The 23,126-nt window shown below is 37.0% G+C and overlaps 1 protein-coding gene across 1 annotated transcript; it reads left to right on the top strand.

Moving 5' to 3' along the window:
• The first annotated feature begins 1 nt into the window (after nucleotide 1).
• On the top strand, nucleotides 2-22,149 carry duox (dual oxidase). Its single transcript, XM_057329423.1, has 33 exons — nucleotides 2-230; nucleotides 890-973; nucleotides 1,051-1,215; nucleotides 2,073-2,260; nucleotides 2,350-2,548; nucleotides 3,729-3,895; nucleotides 4,069-4,129; nucleotides 5,561-5,657; nucleotides 6,585-6,675; nucleotides 6,901-7,003; nucleotides 7,089-7,255; nucleotides 7,349-7,524; nucleotides 7,632-7,750; nucleotides 7,828-7,968; nucleotides 8,746-8,859; nucleotides 8,944-9,143; nucleotides 9,221-9,406; nucleotides 9,473-9,686; nucleotides 10,941-11,034; nucleotides 11,645-11,805; nucleotides 11,914-11,980; nucleotides 12,051-12,125; nucleotides 14,383-14,561; nucleotides 14,727-14,957; nucleotides 15,286-15,385; nucleotides 15,484-15,533; nucleotides 15,633-15,760; nucleotides 17,804-17,957; nucleotides 18,142-18,374; nucleotides 18,434-18,592; nucleotides 19,903-20,058; nucleotides 20,283-20,411; nucleotides 20,583-22,149. Exons 1-33 carry the CDS (start codon nucleotides 146-148, stop codon nucleotides 20,703-20,705), a joined length of 4,596 nt encoding a protein of 1,531 aa, XP_057185406.1. The 5' UTR covers nucleotides 2-145; the 3' UTR covers nucleotides 20,706-22,149.
• The last annotated feature ends 977 nt before the right edge of the window (nucleotides 22,150-23,126 follow it).

Below are 23,126 nucleotides of genomic sequence, written 5' to 3'. Positions count from 1 at the left end.
AACGACTGGTGAGTTGAACGCTGTTATTTTGTGTTTTGCATTTCTTTGATTGATGATTGTTCTTCACTTTCTGTTTCTGTAACACACAGTACAGAACGGTGTGTAGTGTTTTCTCTGAAGTGCGCATTCTTGCACAGGTGGCGAGATGCTTCATTGGTTCGCAAGAATGGGTTTGTTTGAGGTCCTCTGGAGACGTTTAACTGCGCTGCTTGTTCTCTATAGAGCTATTTGTGAGTACAGTGTTGTTTATTTATTTATTTTACGGTGGTCTGTCAACACATTGGAAATTAAACCTTAAAATGAAATAAGTTTTCGTTAAAAGTTCAAACAAAATAATAATGACATAGATGTCCTGCACTATTTTAGGTTTGGTTACAAAACGTTAGATTTCCTTTATTTGAAGATCTTTAAAACATATTCAGGTCATGCTTGGATAAAATGAATCATCATTTTGATTGTGGAGTCGGCTCCAGTGCTCGCATTACAGGGCGCATGTTTTATTATAACATTTATTTTCAGTTACAGTATTGAGTTAAATTGGTATGCTAATTTGTAATGTTAAAAATATGATGAATTCTATTATTATTTCGTAATTGTAATAAATTATAAGACATCATTGTTATAGTTATTATTATTATTATTATATAATAAATCAATTTAATATTTATAGTATATTATTGTAAAGTGAATACAATAACATATTTATTTTTGTATTATATTATATATTATTGCAAAATTATATTATATTTTACTTATGTCTTTATAATTGTCTATATACAAATAGTTAAACTGCTAAAATGTTTTGAAACTCTGTATCCTGCTTTTACATACACATACATAAAAAACTGTTGCCAAATTGCTTTTGATCCACCTGCTTTGTACCAAACAGGTGCCGATTCTGCCATTACCTGGGAAGTTCAGAGGTCCGACGGGTGGTACAATAATCTGGCATATCATGGCCGAGGGGCAGCGAGTGAGTGGGATAGTAATCATTTATCTTAAAAAAAAACTTTGAACTGATTTCTAAAGATGACCTTGTTGCTCCTGCAGATTCAGCTCTAGTGCGCCTCCTGCCGGCGCAGTACGCTGATGGAGTTTATCAGCCCCGACAGGAGCCGAACCTGCCCAACCCCCGCCGCATTAGCAACACTGCCATGAGTGGCCAGTCCGGTCTCCTGTCCCACAAAAACAGAACTGTTCTCTCTGTGGCCTTCGGTGAGTGATCCTTCATTGATTCAAGATGCAACCTGCTGACTGAAACACAGCCAAGTCTTTCATGGTTTCACAGTTTCTGAAAGTATTTTGCCTTCAAGTACCTTAAACTTAAAACCAAAGTTTTAATGCTATAGTAGAAGATTTAGAGTGCCACAAAGAAGCTTTATTTATACACATGTCTATCTTATAGGCTCATAAGGCCAACACTTGGAAGCAAGGCACGCTGCAGATGAAAAAAATGATACAGACAAACAGTGTTTAAATGTCAGCGAGTGAGAGCAATTATTTTGGCTGTTTTTGGCTGCAAAGATGATTTTTGGTATTGTGATAAACTGGGATGGGCAAGGCGCAAATAGGCTGAAACTTTTTTTAAATAGGCTGTAACTATAGGCCTAAAATGCATTAACAAAAATGTAGGACAAACAACTATTTTTATTAAAAATAGAAATAAAAAACAAAATTGTAGAATCTATTAAATTTCATATGAGGACATGGCAACCTCCGCGTATCACTGGCAAGCAAGTGCAGTGGTCAACTTGGATGACTTGTGATTTGTAAACCAATTATAATGGCTATAAATTCGTCGTAAAATCTCTCAAAAAGTCTATTTCATGATCAAATTCAAACACATTTCACTCCAAACTGATGTGTAGGAAACGACTGCTTGCTGCGTTCTGCTTTGCTAATCTTGAGTGAATGGTGTGTTTGTCTTTCAAGGTTATTATCTTTAAAAACAATTTCCGCATGGAGAAAATGAATGTGACTTTTACTTCCGGACTGTTACAATTTATTGAAATTTATTCAGAAGGAAATTATTTGAATGCATTGTTTGCACATGCTTTTTGTTAACCTATTAGGTTATCACGTATGGTCCGAGATCTCAGAATCCCGACGACCCGGTTGCCCCCCTGAGTTCATGCATATTGAAGTCCAAAAAGACGACCCTGTTTTTGGTTCCAACTCCTCAAAACCAGTCCTGCTTCCATTTCAAAGAGCAGCATGGGATGACAGCACAGGAAAAAGTCCCAACAACCCCCGCGCACAGGTAACGTAAATGACAGGACATGTGTATGTGGAGACCCTGTAACCTTACAGTACTTCAGTTGACATTCAACTACCCCATCATTTTTTTAGTTGAATCATGTGACTGCATGGACGGATGGCAGCTCCATCTACGGATCCTCCAGCTCTTGGTGTGACGCCTTGAGAATGTTTTCCAGAGGGCTTTTGGCTTCGGGCTCTTCTCCGGATATGCCCAGACGGAGCAACAGTAGTTATCTCATGTGGAGCGCACCGGACCCCACAACAGGCCCTAGTTCACAAGAGCTCTTTGGTAAGACAAACATTTGTTTATTACCATACAATCAATAATATACCAAAGGACTGTTTTGTGTTTAATCCAGGTGAAAGGTCCTGGTTTATATATGTCAAATGAGGTGTTAAAAACTTAGCTTTCTGCCTGTACACAAATCAATATTTTGCATGTTTAGGTTTGATTCCAGCCGATTTTTGCACATATCTTTTGAAGAGAGAGAGAAATGGATAGTTCACCCAAAAATGACAATTCTGTCATCATTTACTCAACCTCAAGTAGTTCCAAACCTGTATAAATGTCTTTGTTCTGTTGAACACAAAGAAAGATATTTGGAAGAATGTTAGCAACTGAGATTTCTGGGGCACCATTGACTACCATTAAAATGGTTGTCAGAGGTGCCCCAGAACTGCTTGTTTTCCTCAATTCTTTCAGATGTTTTCTTTTGTGTTCAACGGAACTAAAAAAATGACAATCATTTTCTTTACTATGGTAGTCAACGGTGCACCAGAAATCTCAGTTGGTAACATTGTTCCAAAGGTTTCTTTGTGTTCAACCAAACAAATCTATTTCTAAAGGTTTGGAACAACTTGAGGGGGAGTAATTCATGACAGAATTGTCATTTTTCTATTCCTTTGCGTTTTCTATCTCTTCATTTTAACTATCCCTTTAAAACTCAGTTTTAGAACAGCATCTGTGACCATTTTTGGCGTACGTTTCTGAAGCAGGAAATTTCGGTCCCGTCCAGTCTGAGATTTATTTACTCCTGCAGTCCAATAAAAACTCGTAACAATGTGCAGTTGTAAAAAATAACACAAGGCAGATACTGAGGTGTGGTGTGGAAATTAATCCTAATGTGCCACAATCATTGCTTAACATAATAACCCAGTGATTGATAAACCAGGTACACACTGTAAAACAGACAGTTGTCATACTAACAAGCCGTAATTGAACTGTGTACAGTTCTCTCTTTACATGAATTAGCATTGAAACTTGACTGTTATTTTAATCATTTTATTTCTCTGTATCAAAAAGCAACTAATATGAATATATATTTTTACATGTTTAATAGATGCTCTCAAATCACAATAGGAGCATTTCCACCAATAATGAAAGTCTTTCGCATAGCACTCACTGAAATGTTAAACGTGTACAGTAGTCTGCAGTGTGGTTTGTAAGTGCCGGTTTTGCGTGTCTCCAGAGTTTGGAAATGCCTGGGCCAATGAGAACATATTCTCGGTCATCGAGGGAATCATTTGGTTTCGTTACCACAATCACCTGGCCTCCAAACTGCACGAGGAACACCCGTCATGGTCAGACGAAGAGCTTTTCCAAGCTGCTCGAAAGACGGTTATTGCAACATTTCAGGTACAGCAAATAGTCCTGAATTACTGAGTCACACCACATAATAGGTGCCAATTTGGAAGGGCATAATGTACTGCGCCGGCTTTCCTTTGAACTCTGTTGCGTTGAATGCTTTTTATGAACGCGGTTAATAACATCTTTCTCTGGATTTCTGGTAACTCTTTTGTTTTTTCTAGAATATAGCATTTTATGAGTGGCTGCCGGCCTATCTGGGAATTCAAGTTCCTTCTTATTTAGGTAAGAATTTCCTCTGTGAGAGTGTGAATGTGGACATGCAATGTGGTTAGTTTTTGCCTCAGACGGCACACCCACGCTTCACCAACTGACCGTCTGGAGGGGCGGTCACAATGGATTTTATGTTCGATCAGTTTTTTTTACATTTATATGCCTGTGAAAGCAGAAAGATGTAGCAAGCGCATTTAATACGCGTTTAAAGTGTTTTTAAGGCGTTTTTAAAGCACGTGTAAAGCGTTTTTAAAATGTATTTAAAGCGTATTTAAAGCTTTTTAAAAGTTTTTTAAAACCGTGTTTAAAGCATTTTTAAAGTGTTTTTAAAGCATGTGTAAAGCGTTTTTAAAACGTATTTAAAGCGTTTTTAAAGTGTTTTTAACGGTTTTTAAAGCATGTTTAAAGCATTTTTTAAATGTTTTTAAAGTGTTTTTAACGTTTTTTTTAAAGCATGTTTAAAGCATTTTTAAAACGTATATAAAGCGTTTTTAAGGTGTTTTTAACGTTTTTTTAAAGCATGTTTAAAGCATTTTTAAAACGTATTTAAAGCGTTTTTAAGGTGTTTTTAACATTTTTTTACGTTGTTTTACGTTTTTAAAGTGTTTTTAAAGTAGATGGAGGACGCTGGACTGATCCCACTGTCACTGGTGTTAGTACATTTTATTTATTACCTGTGCAAATCTTCTTGCCTTAAAAAATTACGATTAAATAAAATTTCAACTTTTTCATAGGAAAATGATGGCATAAAACGTTTGTTTTATGCAATTAGTTGCAAGTCGTCCATATTTACATTCAAGCATTTAGCAGGTGCATTTATCCACAGTAACTTTCTAGGTCTGAACCCACTTAATTTCCATAATTTATATTGATTGTATTTCAGTAATTTGTTTCTACTTCGCTCTATTGTTGTGGTGACTATTCAGATAACCATCCACTTGAACAACACATAAAAGCAGGTCAGATAAAGCAACAAAGCGGGCCAGACTTCATGCTGCAGGTCAGAAGTCTGGCTGCATGAGACTAATCTGTGGTTTGTTAAAAGATATCTTGTGGCTTTTACGTAATGTAGTTGGCAACATGGACTTGGCCTCTACGTCATAACAGGTTAAAACAAGTCAAGTATGTAATTTTTGTTGAGTCCCTTAAAAATGTACTGTGGTAACCGCAACTTCTGTCAAAATACAAAGTTACTGCAGTGAGTGTTTTAACTGTAATAAATGTGGTTAACCATAATAAATCTAGAATAACCTTCAATAGTATTCATTCTCAAATAATAACATAATATTTTACATACGGAATGAAAGAATATAAGGTAAGTATCCAATAGGTGCAAACTTCTTTAGGTCTTGACACATTTTGCCAGAATGCACCTTGTGAAGTTGTCTGAGAGAATGCCAAGAGTGTGTAAGGCTGTAATACAGTACATTTCACTTTCTGCAGGTTATCAAAAATATGTGGATCCAAGCATCTCTGCAGAGTTTGAAGCGGCTGCCGTCAGGTTTGGACTGACTCTTGCACCGCCTGGTGTTTATAAAAGGTATATTTCCAGAATCCCCAATGAAAATATGCCATATTAGATGAAATTCTTAAAAGAATAGTTTACTCAAAAATATAATTTAATTTGCTTGCTGGTTGTCACAATACATGCAAGAACCAATTTGAAAAAAGTCATACATCTGGAATGGCATGAGGAGAGTGAGTAAATTATAAACATATAGTCTTTGACTTTGACCGAAATCGCATACTGTGACGTGTACGTACTGAATTTGAATAAGTACCTACCGATCGACTGTTAAAACAGTACTTTCTATTCAGTATGAGTGGGAGTACCTATGAATATATTTCGGATATACTGCATCCACCATGTTTTATGGTCATGTGACCCATATGCTCTTTGACCTATGACGTATTAACAACAACCTGTAGTCTACGTACACGTTATAAAAATTCATTTATCGGTACTTACATTTGAAAACGGGCAATCGCCTTTACGTTTTTTGCTATTCTTATTTGATTAACTTTTAAAATGCGATCGTTGTTCAGCTCCCTTGGCATCATGGGATAGAGAAGTGTCCATCCAATGCACACTCACAAATCCCGGCAGAAGTAGTAGACCATCCGGGTATTTCTCGCCCACAGTTTTTTGCACACTTTGGTTTCAGACTTACTGTTCATGTACTGTTCTCGTACTGATTTTGGCCTACTATATAGTATGGAATTAGGCGATTTCTGACGCAGGGTCAGTCTTTAACTCTTAAAAAATGTTTTTACTGTTACACAGTTGGGGTTGCGCTTGATATATTGAATGTTCATATACAGTAGAAGAAAATATTCTTGGGGCTAGCAAAGATTTGTAAAAATGATCAAAAATGCTGGTCCTGGCAACCTTTTTAAAAACACAGATAGGGCAAAGAGTTAATTGTATCTAAAATTTTTGGAATGCTTCTTGATCTCTATGATTCAGGAACAGGACGTGTCACTATCAAAATGCAGTGAATGTAGATGGGAGTAAATCTACAGGTCTGCGTTTGTGCAATGCCTTCTGGAGCCGAAATGTGAGTCTTAACAAATGGGTTTGGTTTGACTTATAATTACAATTTCAAAGGTGGTGGCCTTACTTAAAGGTTTTCTTTAATCATTTATATTCATATGATTAGATAAGATTATGCATTTGCATTGATAAATCGTTAAATTTGTAAAATTGATAAATGTTACTGATACAGTATTTACAATGAATGATATTTATACACATACACAATGTCTAACGCTCTTTCTTGTAGAACCCAAATGTTCAGTCCGGTCAGGATGTAGATGAGCTGGTGATGGGCATGGCCTCTCAGATCGCTGAGAGAGAGGACAACATCGTGGTGGAGGATTTGAAAGGTTGTTTTATTTTTTACAGACGCTAATGTAATGTGTGGGACCTGACTGAAGAGTATTCGTCTTTTCTGTGCTGTTTTTCAATCAGATTATATGTACGGGCCCCTGCGGTTCTCACGATCGGATGCAGTGGCCTTGACCATCCAGAGGGGGCGTGATTTCGGGCTGCCCAGCTATAATCAGGTCAGAGAGAGTTTTAACATTCGGCCGGTCGACACGTGGGAGGAGATCAACCCCAAATTGAATAATACACAGGTATGAACATGCTAATCTTTGTAGCAACTTTCGCAAAGGTAATGTAAAAAATGTGAATGCCTAGTGGTTAAATTAAACATTACACTTTTGCAGTTGCTGAAGGAGCTTGCAGAGTTGTACGAGAATGACACTTCCAGACTGGAGCTGTTTGTTGGCGGGCTTCTAGAAGCTAAGGACGGACCAGGTCCAGTCTTCTCAGCCATCATCCTGGACCAGTTTGAACGCATAAGGAACGCCGATCGCTTCTGGTTTGAGAACAGACAAAACGGGTGGGACGTTTTCCAATGAGTTCCCTAAATGTTACACTGTAGATATTTCTGTGAGCTTTGAAAGCATCATCTTGTGATGTATTAATAGTCATTTTCATCCCTCTCAGGTTGTTCAGTGAAGAGGAGATCCAAGCCATACGTAACACCACGTTTCACGATGTTCTCCTAGATGTCACCCGTGCGAAGGAGGGTGACATTCAAAAGAACGTGTTCTTCTGGGTGAACGGTAACAAGCCTTTAGCAATAATGAATGCATATTATAAAAATGGTAGAGTTTAATCATTTTGGGCTTTTTTTAAATAGATGATCCTTGCCCCCAGCCTGAGCCAATGAAAGCCTCCGATCTTTACCCCTGCACACAGGCTACGTCTATGAGTTTTTTTGACAGCAGTAGTAAAGCTGGTTTTGGCATAACTGTGGTTGTGCTCTTCTTGTTTCCCGTTGGTAAGCACACTTTATTATTTTGTGGTGTGCTGTGTTAAAACGATAATACACATTTCTTTTGTTAATTGGGTTTTTGCATAGTTTGCATTTGATGTGGAGTAAGGGTTGCCAGTCATATCTTACATATTTTACAATCACTGTTATGGAACACAATTTCTTCTTGGAAATCACTTTATAGTAGTAATCATAGACACATAAACAGTATTTTCTACCTTGAGAATAAAAGCTGATGGAGGAAACAGTTTAAAAGTAGCACAATTGGCATAAAAAACAAACCTGGCAACCCTGTCTGGTTTTCCTTGGTTTTTGAAATGATGGATTTTTGTTGTTGTTGTTGTTGTTGTTCAAAATTAGTCACGTATTTGTTTAGCCGAACCCTTTAATTAGTTTTTACATTCACATTTGAAATTGAAAAATAAAATAATAAAACTTTAATAAATACTTAGCTATGATTGATTGTTGACACAAATTTGCAAACTGTTTCATTTACAGCAGTTTTATTAAAACGGTTTACCACAAAAAAAAGATGGGCAGCACGATATATTACAATTAGTGAAATATTGCAAATGTGCATATCTCAATACATATATTGCAATGGTTTGCAATAACTGAATAATTTTAATACTTCAAAAAGTTATGTATAGTCAGACGTAAAGCATTGTTGTATCACATATCAATCGAATTATTTCTTCATTGTTGTGCAGCCCTATTACAAAAGAATGCATTTACCTGCCAATCATTTTTCAACAAATGTACGATGATGTCATTCATTGACAGTGAGCTTCATAGTGGCTTGTGTGGTGGCTCATCTCCGGTCAGCCAGATACAAACGATTCCAGAAGAAACTCAGAGGTTCCACCAGAGATGAAGAACCCACACGTGGAATTGCGGGTTAGTCACACGACCCTGTCACATTGGCTCAATCGGCCAATCATGGTCTGTTCATTTTTCTTGTTTTTGGAATTGCATTTACAGCCAAAGAATGGCTGGGTCACAATACTACACCACAACAGGTCACACTTGCCTTCAATGAGAAGAAAGTGTTCCAGGTCTTCTATGAGAGCAGATCTCTGACATCCCATAACCTGTTTAACCAAGACCACCTGGATGTACTGATTTCCAATGACCACCTGCACCGGGCTCTACTCTTGAAGATCCCCAAAGAATATGATCTGGTAGGGAGCGAGTAACTTTCTTACTCAGTCAACAAATGCTCAGTATGGCATTATATTTTATTCGATGTGTCTGCCAGGTTTTGTTCTTTGATGACGTAAATAAGAGGTCAGAGTTTTTGAGTCACCTGCGCTCCGAGCTGGATGGCAGAATTCAGAGTCTGAACGTGACGGAAATGAGTGAGAGAGAGATATTGAACGACGCTGTGACCAGAGAACAGAGAGAGAAGATTGTGGAGACATTCTTCAAACACGCTTTTGCAAAAGTAAGTGTGTGTTGACTTTATTGAGTCCATTGAGGCAGCATGTAAAATATGTTTTTACGACTCCAGGTTTTGGATATTGATAAAAGTGATGTAGGAGACCTTAGCAAGAGGACCCGAGAGGCTTTACAATGTGAACTCACACACGCTGAATTTGCCCGTGTGTTCGGTCTAAAGCCTGATTCACTCTTTGTGGAGTCCATGTTTACACTAGCCGACAAGGATGGCAACGGCTACATCTCCTTTCAGGAGTTCCTGGATGTCATCGTCATTTTTATGACCGGTAAGGTGTTTAATCTTAATAATAACACAGTGTAACACATTTTTTGATTCACTTGACCTTTTTATAGTTCTTGCACAATTCTTGTAGCATCAATATTTAAGTGTATATTTAGCTCAAGCAGTGTTGGGCAAGTTACTCTGAAAAAGTAATTAACTACTAGTTACTAATTACATATTCAATAGTGTAATTAGATTACTGTACAAATTACTCTCTCCGAAAAGTATTTAATTACTTATTACTAATTACTTTCTATATCCTACATCAACCTTGATTAGTTAAGTGATTCAAGGATAGGCAAGGATAGGCTCTTTTAATTCATTCAAATAAATAATATAAAACTACATAAAGTACTCTTATTAACTGACCAAAGTATTACAAATGTGAGAATTATACATTAAAGCACAGATTTTAAAGTTAGACTTTGAATTTTGATGTCAATTCCACTATTGCACACACAAATATTACGCAAAGTATTTACTTTAATTACATCAGAAGTAACTGTAATTAAATTACAGAAAAAAATTTGAGTAATCCCTTACTTTACTTTTTCAAAGGAAAAGTAATTTTATTACAGTAACTAATTACTTAGTAACTAGTTACACCCAACACTGAGCTCAAGTAAATTTTGAGCTTATGTCATTAATTGCGATATATTGGTTTATTGCAAATACTGTAAACAAAAAGTGTACAAATTTTCACATATTTTAAAATTTATTTTCCAATTGTCACTGTCAGATAATTCTAGAAATGTCTGTAGCACAGGGAAGGTGAGATGAAGCTATGATGGGTGACTATGTCTGGAACTTGGTTCGTGAGGACAGTATTAGTCATAAAAGACAAAAACGATCAAATGTACACTTCTGAAGTCTTGAACGACTCATTTTTAGTAACTGTTATGTTAAACTGTTGTTTTGAGCTCAGCGTTATTCCAATACCTTGTCATTTCTGTAATAGCCTAATACCGAAATGTAGAAAAAGTGTTTTTTTTTGTGATTACCGTCGATGGTAAAAAAACAATGTATGTGATTTTCGTATTCAGCGTGTTAAATTTCCTAAAGAAACACAACTTAAAAAAATGTTACATTGTGTAATGTGACACGTGTTAGCTTCTGCCCCCTGAAAATGTTACGAGACAATGTTAAAATTCTTTTTTACAACAAGTTGTTTTGATTATTATGATTGGGTTGATCTGGGATTTTATTGCTATACTGTTACAGTTACAATTGTTTTCATTTCTCTGATTCTCCATTTCAGGTACACCTGAGGAAAAATCTAAGCTTTTGTTTTCAATGCACGATATTAAAGGAGACGGTTTCTTGTCTAAGGAGGAGTTCTCTTCCTTGCTCAGGTCAGATCTGATGTCACTTCCTGTTTGTGAACAATTCACCATGGCTGTGTCCAAAATCGCGTACTTCCATACTATATAGTAGGCGAAAATGAGTATGAGTCATGAATAGTATGTCCGAAACCGCAGTATGCAAAAAACAGTAGGCGAGAAATACCCGGATGGTCTACTACTTCCGCCGACATTCGTGAGTGTGGATCGGATGGACACTTCTCTATCCCATGATGCCACAGGAGCTGAGCAACGGTCAAATTTCAAAGTAAATCAAATAAATATAGCGGAAAACTTCAAGGTGGACGTCCGTTTCTACTGTAAGTGCCAATAACTGAATTTCTCGTGACTAAATTATGTTTTTATCAACGCTCACGTGTCATAGGTCAAAGAGCATGCGGGTCACATGACCATAAAACACGGCGGACGCAGTGTGTCCGAAATGTATTCATACTACTCCCACTCATACTATATAGAACGTACTGTTTTAACAGCCGTTAGGTAGGTACTCATTCAAATTCAGTACATGCTGTCACAGTATGCAATTTCGGACGCAGACCATATCTCATTTTCAAGAACGAAAAGTTGAAATTCTGAAAGAGTTTTTCTCTCTGGTGTGCAGGTCTTTCATTGAGATCTCTGGCGGTGCTCTGTCTAAGAGTCAGTTTGATGATGGTATAGCGGTTATGCTTCAGGCATCTGGACTTGACAACAAAGATCACTTCTCTTGGGAGGACTTCCACTTTTTACTGCGAGACCATTCAGCTCAACTCAATATTAAAGGTTGAACAAATAATGTGTGCTAGATTTATTACATGAGAGAGGAGACATTACTCTATTTTTCTTAACACACATACATTTTGAATTTCACTCTTTTGCATGCATTTACAGGCATGGAGGTACTTGGTAAGAAAAAACTAGCCAAACAACAGCGCATATCCTTCATTGCGAAAAACAGGTAAAAACATTTACTGCAAAACTTAAAAGTGAATGAGTGTACATGAGGTTAATATTGATTTTCTGTTTAGTTCTCCAGCAGTTGAAGATCTTCACAGCTCTGAGGGGCATCAGGTCCACGAACTTCGTCAAAGACAGACCAAGAAGTGAGGCATTAAGATATAACATGTCTGTTGCGGTCATTAAGGAGCATGTGTTGCATTATGTTGCGTGTTGTATCATGCGCATGGCCATTATAAACTCAGCGGGGTGTGAGATTTAAGCCTTTGAGAAACCTGTCATTTGCTCGCTGGGAAATGTGGCAATCAGCTTTTGTGGGAACTGATGCCACTTTGTGACATAACGTCGGCCAGGTTTCCTCTTTGATGGTATCAAATCAATTCAGTCGTCTGAATTGTCTGGAATAGATTTATCTGGTGACAACACGTTTTATTGCTTTACTATGTGTTATAAAAAAGGGAATAGAAGCGATCATTTGTGAGATTTGAGCAAAACTGTAGTAATAAACAACAGCACATTACTCGCTCGTCCCGCTCTGTGATACATACAGTACATGAATAAGCCCTCAGGTGGAGGAGGTGTGCTTTTACTTGTATTACTTTAAAGTATTCCATCATAAGTCGTTTATCCAAATAAACATAAATGTAAATGCAAACTTTGTGTTGTTTAATATAAAAAACGATAAATAAGGGTCCGTGTAAAAAGTTCACACATTATGTATAAATGAACCCACGTTTTGTTGTGACGGTCATCTAGACATCTAGAACATCTAGAGGGCTGTTTTATGGTGTGTACCTTCATCTTTACATTATTATTTATTTTTCTCAGGTTGGGTTAAATAAGTCCGGACTAAATTATAAGCATTTCAAATACTTACAGTTTGGTCGGAAGTTTCCTTTTGTGATAGGGCCTAACTTGAAGTCTTACTACACTAAATGAAAACCTAGGTAGGCAGTTTTGTCATCAATTAAATTTCTTTTAATTGGTTGCTTTTTCTTTTATATAACAAATCAGTATGAAAAGGCATATAATATTCAACAAGTAAAGTATTAAATAGGATAATTACTGTTTCAATCAAAGGTGTATTTAGCTTCTGGACTTCTTATCTTCAGCTGGGCTTCTGAGTGTCGGGGTAGTGATGGTAGGCAGTATCCGAGGTGGCTGTTGATTCTTCTGTCTTTTATACCTTTTCATGTTCTTGAACTAACTTTGGGCGCTCATCTTTAAAGGGGTCATATGACACGGCTAAAACGAATATTATCGATTGAATATTATCGAAATGTAATGCATGTGTATACACGATTTAAAGTTCAAAAACGCTGTATTTTTCACATACCGTGCATGTTTGTATCTACTCTTTGCCCCGCCTCTCTGAAACGCACAGATTTTTTACAAAGCTCATCGCTCTGAAAAGCGAGGTGTGCAATGATTGGTCAATATGGTCGAATACTGCAAGCGTGTGACGGAAATGTAACGCCTCTTACCATATTTGGAACATCATGTTCCAAAGCAATTGTACTGACATTTATGCATTTGGCAGATGCTTTTATCCAAAGCGACTTACAGTGCATTTAGTCTATACATATCTTTTTTTATCACTGTGTGTTCCCTGGGATCGAACCCACAACCTTGCATTGTTAGCGCAATGCTCTACCAACTGAGCTACACAGGAACGCTTAAAGAACACTTAAAGTCCCAGTGAATTTAAAAATGACAATTCTTATTTTTTCATGAAATATTGCAGCGTTTGTAGTAAATAGCTTATCAATGTGGGTCATTTTCTTTTTCAAATTCATGTACCCTCATAATCTTCAGTTTAAATCTGAAAATGCACTTCCGCCTTGAAATGACTATCCATCTCAAATGACGTAAATTAGACAGCTTGACCGGAGCATCTGTTAACTCCTCCCCTTCCACTGTCAGTCTGCTGCCAATTTGACCGAAGCATCCTTTAACTCCTCCCCTTCCACTGTCAGTCTGCTGCCAGTTTCATTTCCAAATCAATGCAATCAATGCTGTTTATACACATCCAATCAATTCGCAGTGAAAAACGCAAGCCACGCCCACTAATTTTCTCCTTTGAAATTCCTTGTCACTCGGAAATGTGTCAGAATACAAAAGTAAAAACGATTGCAACTTTCCTGTTCACAGGGATTTTAACAACCGCATATCAACACTCTAGCATCACGACAGCGCATTCTACATAAACAAGCACCACTCGCATTTTCTTCAAAAAATGAAAAAATCTGAATAACTTTATTCAATTCAACTTACAAAATACAATTTATCCGTATGTTCCTTGGGATTTAAACCCATGGCTTTATTATTTAAGCTAAACCAACACAGGTACCTTACGCAAATACTATAACTGATACAAAATATACGCTCTTTTGCTCTGTTTAGGTTTGTTTTAAACAATCCCAAAGTCTACGTAAAGCCTCAGAGAGAACGTTACAACAGGAACCCAGTGAAGCACGGGATCCAACAGTTTAAACGCTTCGTAGAAAACTACAGAAGACACATCGTCTGTATTGTCATTATGTACGGGATCATAGCTGGACTAGCTTTGGAAAGATGCTATCGTAAGTGTCGTTTAAAGACTTTAAAGTCTTTCACTATTATTTGCTCTGTGAATATTTGTACCTGTTAAGTCAATTCATTTAGTAGTTGAATATCACCATGTTAAATAAAATTAAATACACTGAATTTCCACACTAACGGTTGCAAACCAATAGCGATGTTTGTAGATTATGGTTTGCAGGCCGACGGCAGTGGAATCCCCGAGACCTCTTTGGTGGGCGTGCTGGTATCTAGAGGTTCTGCCGCCGCCATCTCCTTCCTCTTTCCCTACATGCTGTTAACCGTTTGCCGTAACCTGATAACGTTGTGCAGGGAGACGTTTCTCAACAGATACATCCCTTTCGACGCTGCCATCGACCTCCACCGACACATGGCTATGGTGGCCATCATACTGTCAGGTCAGATGTCAAAATTTTCCACTACTTCTTGAGAATACTTAAACTTCCTTATGGGCCTTTCTAAACGTTTATGACCGATTCGATTATAAGAAAGCATCTATCTAACATTATGAGCAAATGTATGAGTCAATTCTGGATGTGGACGTGCTCAGAGACAGGTTGTTAGTGCTGTTATGCAAATGATGACGTGAGTAATGCTGGAGAACACGTGAATGCGGTTCATTGAGTAGTACTGCAGTTTCTCAATCTCAATTTTTTACCATCAAAATATTGTGTAGTTGTTCAAGTAAATCATTGTTTTGCTTTCTTTATTCTTTCTGTGCTCCAGTTGTACATAGTTTGGGTCACGTGGTCAATGTGTACGTCTTCTGTATCAGTGACCTCAGCATCCTCGCCTGTTTGTTTCCAAGAGTCTTTTCTGACAACGGGTAAAAAAAGAGAAATGATTCACTTTAAAATTAAATTAGAAATACATTGTATTTGGGTAGGAATCTTATTCAAGATCCTATTTGTCCGTCACTTGCAGGTCTGAGCTTCCGATGAAATGGACGTTTTGGTTTTTTAAGACCGTGCCAGGTACAGCTCTCCGTGAAATAATATGTTAACCACAGCTTGTATCCTTTTTATGTATGATATGTGGACGTACAATGTATTGTCTCTCTTTGTCTCATTCAGGTCTTACTGGGATCTTGTTGCTCCTGATCTTCGCCTTCATATACGTCTTTGCCTCGCGATATTTCAGACGCATTAGCTTCAGGGGATTCTGGGTCACACATTACCTCTATGTGCTCGTCTATGTGATGGTGAGAGACAACTGCAAAAAAAAAATGTTTTAGTATTTTTGATGTGTTGTCCAGTACAAATATAAATCAAAATACACTATGACACGCTTATCTATTCCAGTTATGCCAATTAAAAAAAAAATGAATGCAATACAATACAATACCCTTGGAAGAGCCTTCATTTGTTCATTGATGGTTTTGGGTGATGAGTGTTTGACTCAAAGGTGTTCAGCTGGGTTCAGGTCTGGGCTTTATGCAGATCGGTCAAGTTCTTAAATACTAGACTGAATCATGACTTTTTTAATCTTGCTTTGTTCACAGGGTCCTTCTCAAACGGTTGCTAAAAAATTAGACGGACACAGTTCTCTAGACTATCATTAAATGCTGTAGCATTAAGATTTGTGCTCATGGAAATGACTTAAGCAGTCAAACCTGTTTATTAGAAGGGGGCGTCCCAACACTTTTGTCCATAGTGTACATTTACTTGAGAAGCAATATGATAAAAAGTATTACAATTTAGTAAGTTAATGCTTAAAAAATATTTAAAAATCTGCCCGTGGGGTAAGAAAAAACTTAAATTAAGGTTACAGAAGAAAGTTAAACGATACATTTTATTTTTCTTACCACATTGGTATATATTGTTCCTGTTTTAAGTAAAAACTTACTTATATTTGACATTTTGATACAGTGTCTAACATTACAATACAATACACTGCCATCGACCTCCACCGACACATGGCTGTGGTGGCCATCATACTCTCAGGTCAGATGTCAAAATCTTCCACCACCACTTGAGAATACTTAAACATTTAGAAAGGCCCATAAAGAAGTTTATGACCGATTCGGTTATAAGGAAGCATCCATCTAACATTATGAGCAAATGTATGAGTCAATTCTGGATGTGGACGTGCTCAGAGACAGGTTGTTAGTGCTGTTATGCAAATGATGACGTGAGTAATGCTGGAGAACACGTGAATGCGGTTCATTGAGTAGTACTGCAGTTTCTCAATCTCAATTTTTTACCATCAAAATATTGTGTAGTTGTTCAAGTAAATCATTGTTTTGCTTTCTTTATTCTTTCTGTGCTCCAGTTGTACATAGTTTGGGTCACGTGGTCAATGTGTACGTCTTCTGTATCAGTGACCTCAGCATCCTCGCCTGTTTGTTTCCAAGAGTCTTTTCTGACAACGGGTAAAAAAAGAGAAATGATTCACTTTAAAATTAAATTAGAAATACATTGTATTTGGGTAGGAACCTTATTCAAGATCCTATTTGTCCGTCACTTGCAGGTCTGAGCTTCCGATGAAATGGATGTTTTGTTTTTTTAAGACCGTGCCAGGTACAGCTCTCCGTGAAATAATATGTTAACCACAGCAGGTGTCTAACATTACAATACGTAATAATTTAGTATCTTAATATCATTTTGCTTCTTAAAAATGAAAAATGTATCTCGTAAATGTATCTCGATACATATCTTGAAAAATGTTGGTAACCGAACAACAGCGGTACCCATTCACTTCTATGGACACAAAACTAATGCAAGTGAATGGGTTCCGCCGTTGTTTGGTTACCGACACTCTTCACAATATCTTCTTTTGTGTTCAGCAGAAGAAAGAAAGCCACGCAGGTTTGAAATGACAAGAGGTTGAGTAATCTTTGTAAGTGATGACAGGATTTTCATTTTTGGGTGAACTGTCCCTTTAAGAGTGTTAAACATGATTGGATTCACAATTAATGCTTTTAATTTTTTATGTTATTAATGAAGAAAAATAAATAAAATCTCTATAACACACGCTTTCTCATTTTTGTCACTACAGTTGATAATTGAATTTACATTCAATACCACATTGATAATTTACGTTACAGCATCAGTTGCATTTCAGTCTTTATTGACATGAATGCATTTGGGAGACACTTTAATCCAAAGCGACTTGAAGCCATAGCTACATTTTTTGCATTCCTTGGGAATTAAATCTTGAAACACCATTGCAGATCTGTATTCTTAATGAAGTAAAAGCTCTGACAATATTAAATCTTCAGTATATTTAACACTTTATTTGTCAGGTGGTGATCCATGGCAGCTACGCTCTCCTCCAACAACCCCTCTTCCACATCTACCTGATCCCTCCCGGCCTCCTCTTCCTCCTGGACAAGCTCATCAGTCTCAACAGGAAGAAGGTGGAGATCCCAGTGGTGAAAGCCGAGCTGCTGCCCTCAGGTACACTGCACACAGTCTCAGATCCGGCACAAAGCTCTGTGTATCTCCGAGGACCTGGACACAATGGTCACAGTGTGCTGAAATGGGTTTAGTCCTGATTGCTCTGGCTGTGAATTCATACAGCTCCTCAAAACTGGATTCACCATGTCAGCTTTAAAATGAAATAGTGCATAAATATCTGCAGGTGTGACATACCTGGAGTTTAAACGACCTCAAGGGTTTGTGTACCGCTCGGGACAGTGGGTACGTATCGCAAGCCTGGAGCTTGGCACAGATGAGTACCACCCTTTCACCCTGACCTCCGCACCACACGAGGAGACCCTCAGCCTTCACATCCGTGCTGTCGGACCCTGGACCAGCAAACTCAGAGAGGTCTACACTCCTGAGAAACTCCAGGAGATCAAAGGCTATCCAAAGGTAAGAATACAGTATATAGACTTTTGTTTTTTGTTTGATCTCACTTTTTGTTTTTGCAGCTGTATCTAGACGGGCCGTTTGGGGAGGGCCATCAGGAGTGGACGGATTATGAGGTGTCAGTCCTCGTGGGCGCTGGGATTGGGGTCACTCCCTTTGCCTCCATCTTAAAAGACCTGGTCTTTAAATCTTCTGTCAAGTGCAAATTTCATTGTAAAAAGGTACATCACCATCAGCAGGATCATAAAATGCCTTATCTTAAAGGGGTCGTATGGCGCGAATACGTGTTTGCCCATATGAGTGTATTAGACACGTAAAATTGCAAAAATTAAAGTGTGGGAACAAAAGATGCATTCTATCTAAAAGCGAATGCTCATCCAGACCTGCCTGAAACGCCTCGTGTAACCACACCCCCACAAATCTACATCAGTTCGGGGTATGATTTGACTAAGACCGCCCAAATGTATACGCAAGTAAGGTGGGCGTACCTGTCAGTACAATTGCTTTGGAACCTGATGTTCCAATTATGGCAAGAAGCGTTACATTTCTATCACACGCTTGCAGTATTCGACCAATCACTACGCACTGGTGAACTGGCCAATCATAGCACACCTCGCTTTTCAGAGCCATGAGCTTTGTTAAAAATTCGCACGTTTCAGAGAGGCGGGGCAAAGAGGAGATACAAACATGCACGGTATGTGAAAAATACAGCGTTTTTGAACCTTAAATCATGTAGACACATTGCATTACATCTAAAACAAACCATAATATTCGTTTTAGCCCTGTCATATGACCCCTTTAAGTTTATATCATAAACCAATATAACAAAATTCCAATTTACACAACAGTCAGCACATGTAACGTATCTGGATTCATTTCATTCAAACATTTAAACATACGTCATGTCAGATAACATGGCAAATAGATTGCGTTCAGTGGAAACTAATGTCATATTGGCTCACGAAAAAATGATGCAATTGTTTGCACATTTACATTTCTTAAAGATATTTTTTTTTTCGCCCATATCCTAGATTTTCCTGTTCTATTATATTTTTTACAAAAACTTAAGCACCTTTTTCATACAGTAAATGTGATTTAACTGAGTATTAATATATGTTAAAAGTTAACCATACGCAAATTTTGTTGCTTGTAATTGGGACAAGTACACGTTATGTTAAGTATTTTCACATACATTTTACAGCTAACATTGGAGTAACAACAACATGAACATCATACTAACAGTTAAAGCACTGTATAAATGATCTATGTTTAAAATAAAAAGGTTTTCATAAGTTAAAAAAATAAAATGTATTTCAATTATAATGCAAGTTCGCTTTTCAAGTCAATGAGTCTTGTTTAAAGGATGTTATTAAGGATGTTTTTACTAGAAAACGGCAAAAATCCCAATTTCTAGCATATCTGTTAAACTTTCTGTCAAAACTTTGTCTAGTATAAGCCGACTCATTGAAGAACACTTTTTTTAGGGGGTTCCAATTGATTCAAGTATTACGTTAATGTATTCTGGATCCAGGTGTATTTTATTTGGGTGACACGGACTCAGCGTCAGTTCGAGTGGGTGTCAGACATCATAAGAGAGGTGGAGGAGATGGACACTCATGAGCTGGTGTCCGTGCACATCTACATCACTCAGCTGGCTGAGAAGTTTGACCTCCGCACCACCATGCTGGTAAATACCGGCGCCACATTTCAGCCTACTGAGAAACCGGCCATCATTGTTTGAGAATGATAACACCACTGAGATGTTTTTATGGCACCATATATGTCCGTTTAATATGATTATTATTTTCTCACACATAACGTGATGAATAAAGAAGTCAGGTTAACAGCATTAGCATTTGATATGAAGCTACGCATGAGTTGTAAAACGTATATCTCTCTCTTTTTCTGAAGTACGTCTGCGAGCGTCACTTTCAGAAGGTGTGGAACCGGAGTTTGTTTACTGGTCTGAGATCTATAACCCACTTCGGTCGGCCACCCTTTGTGGCTTTTCTCAGCTCGCTACAGGAAGTACACCCCGAGGTCGGTACATTTCAACGTTTACACAGTTTACTTGATGTTCGTCCAACTAACATCTTTATCTGTAAGGATAATAACTGAATCACACAGGAAATCATTCTTAAGTATCTCTTTGGTTAATTAATGATTTATTATATCCCGGCAACAGTCATATGCTGTATTTTTTTATTCAAGGTGGAAAAGGTCGGCGTCTTCAGCTGTGGTCCTCCCGGTTTGACCAAGAATGTTGAGCAAGCTTGCCGACAAATGAACAAACAGGACCAGACTCATTTTGTTCACCACTATGAGAACTTCTAGATCGTCTATTGTGAAAATACTCGACGTCAGACTATAAAATTGTTCAACATTCTTTCTTCAATAGCGATACCTTGTAACGTGATCAGCAAACCTGGAAATGCTTCATAGCTTTGGAATGTTTGTCTGCCGCGACACATAGGCCACACGATAAAGAAATCTGTTCATGCCGTGAAATGCTGTTTATAAAGCATTTATAAACGTAATGAAAGAGAAACGTTAATCAATTACTTCATCTCTCTCATTGATTCTCTTTACAAATACATGAATGCATATTATTAAAAATTATATATTTCGTGTAATGGTCGATCCATAAATGAAATAGCAATACATACTGTAATCTCGCTTGCCAAAACTGCACTGTAAAACTTTGCTGTAATTTCACAGCAGGTTTGCCAGTAACTTACTGTAGATTTTTGTACAATTTTGTTTTAAGCATAAACTTACCTAGTTTATATATTTTCTTTTATAAAACAAGACCAAATATCTTGGGTCACTTTTTTGTTATGTAAATGTATCGTAATTTAAGAAGTTTTCCATATTTTTAAAGAAAACAAGAGAAAAATGCTTAGGAAGAATGTCCTTTTTTTGCAGTGTTGCTGTGCTAATGCCAGTCTCTTCTTGCTCATTTTGAATCTCAAAAGTCAAGTGTTTTAATTTTGATTAAAGTAATTGAAAACAGTACTAATTGGAAAGTATATTAAGTAGTAATTAAATCTACAGTAAGTTACTAGCAAACCTGCTGCAAAAACTACAGCAATGTTTTACAGTGTGATGGTCAGTGTTGGGTAAGTTACTCTGAAAAAGTAATTAATTACTAGTTACTAATTACATATTCAATAGTGTAATTAGATTACTGTACAAATTACTCTCTCCAAAAAGTATTTAGTTACTTATTACTAATTACTTTCTATGTCCTACATCAACCTTGATTAGTTAAGTGATTCAAGGATAGACATGAAACGGCTTATTTAATTCATTCAAATAAATAATATTAAACTGCATAAAGTAGTTTTAACTGACTAAAGTATTACAAATGTGAGAATTATACATTAAAGCAGGGATTTTAAAGTTAGACTTTGAATTTTGATGTCAATTCCACTATTGCACACACATGTACTACACAGAGTATTTAGTTTAATTACATCAAAAGTAACTGTAATTAAATTACAGAAAAATAAGAATAATCCCTTACTTCACTTTTTCAAGGGAAAAGTAATTAAATTACAGTAACTAATTACTTCGTAACTAGTTACACCCAACACTGGTGATGGTTGCCTTAAATTTTTAAGTATAATCAAATTGTCTGTACAAATCATTTCAACTTACTATATTAAGTTTTGGCTAGTTGTAAGTTGCTGTAACTAGTTAGTTTTAGTTTTTTAAAGCTGTTGTGTAAAAAATATATGATTCCATGACTTACAGATCACATAATTCTTTACGATGTGATGTAATTGTTTAAAATCATTTTCAATGTCAATATGATGTCAAAATATCCTAATAAATACAGTAAAATCATCTCTGTTTACTGGATAATTTCACTACAAGCGTGTTATCTCAAATGAATTGAGCTGGTACATTACAATCAGACTTACAAAGCTCATGTACCGCTGCAGACATGTCTGTTACTGTACATACTGTACCATACTGTAGTTATCAGATTATTAGAGCCTTTCAACATGAACACAACAAACCGATATAATGTTAGATTAGATTGGATTCAACCGTGTATGAAGCAAAGACTACGATTTAACCGTTTCTTTATCCAGTGCAAATACAGATGTATCCTTTGAACAACATTATGATGAAAGCGTGTATTTAGTTTATAGACAGCAAATCAGCATTACCATGCAAATGACACTGTGTACGAGTTAAAGAGGTTCAGTGAGTTCAGGAACAGTTCAGGGAAATAGCTAAAACAATTGTACCTTGACATGTCTTTGGATGGTTTTCAATATCTTGATATTTACTGTGTGAATTGGATCTGAAGTAGGCTAGATCATAATTTTAACCCACCTTTCAATAAGTAAAAATAAAAGATGCTCCACGCTGTTTTCACAAAATGAATGAACACAATGAAGAATTAAGCATTAGATGTTTACATGCACCAGAATGAGACAGGAATTGACATACAGTACAATCAACAACATTTAACTGTACAGGTTTTACATTTCTAATGTATGAGAACATTATACATGATAACGAATTGTATTCATAGTGTTCTTTTCACATCTCTTATGTTGTGCTGTCTTCGTTAATAAGTGTCATAAACTTTTCAACATGGAAGCGATAGCTGAAGAAATGTCATGCCCTATAGGCAACAGTGATCCTGCAGATATTTTCAGAATGAACTTCCTTATTATCCATCACACAATCAAGTTTAAGGTTGAGGTTTAGCATAAGGCCGTTTCCGTCTGGTTTATT

The sequence above is a fragment of the Triplophysa rosa genome, linkage group LG3, assembly GCF_024868665.1.
Source record: "Triplophysa rosa linkage group LG3, Trosa_1v2, whole genome shotgun sequence".
In the NCBI taxonomy this organism is placed as follows: domain Eukaryota; kingdom Metazoa; phylum Chordata; class Actinopteri; order Cypriniformes; family Nemacheilidae; genus Triplophysa; species Triplophysa rosa.
The sequence above is the reverse complement of the archived record's forward strand: the minus strand, read 5'-3'. Positions and strand labels throughout refer to the sequence as shown.

Coding starts and splice junctions, on each gene's coding strand:
- duox (XM_057329423.1), top strand. CDS start 146: ATGCTTCATTGGTTCGCAAGAATGGGTTTGTTTGAGGTCCTCTGGAGA. Junction 8,860..8,943: donor ACCCACACGTGGAATTGCGG/GTTAGTCACACG, acceptor TTGCATTTACAG/CCAAAGAATGGCTGGGTCAC. Junction 12,126..14,382: donor CGTCAAAGACAGACCAAGAA/GTGAGGCATTAA, acceptor TGCTCTGTTTAG/GTTTGTTTTAAACAATCCCA.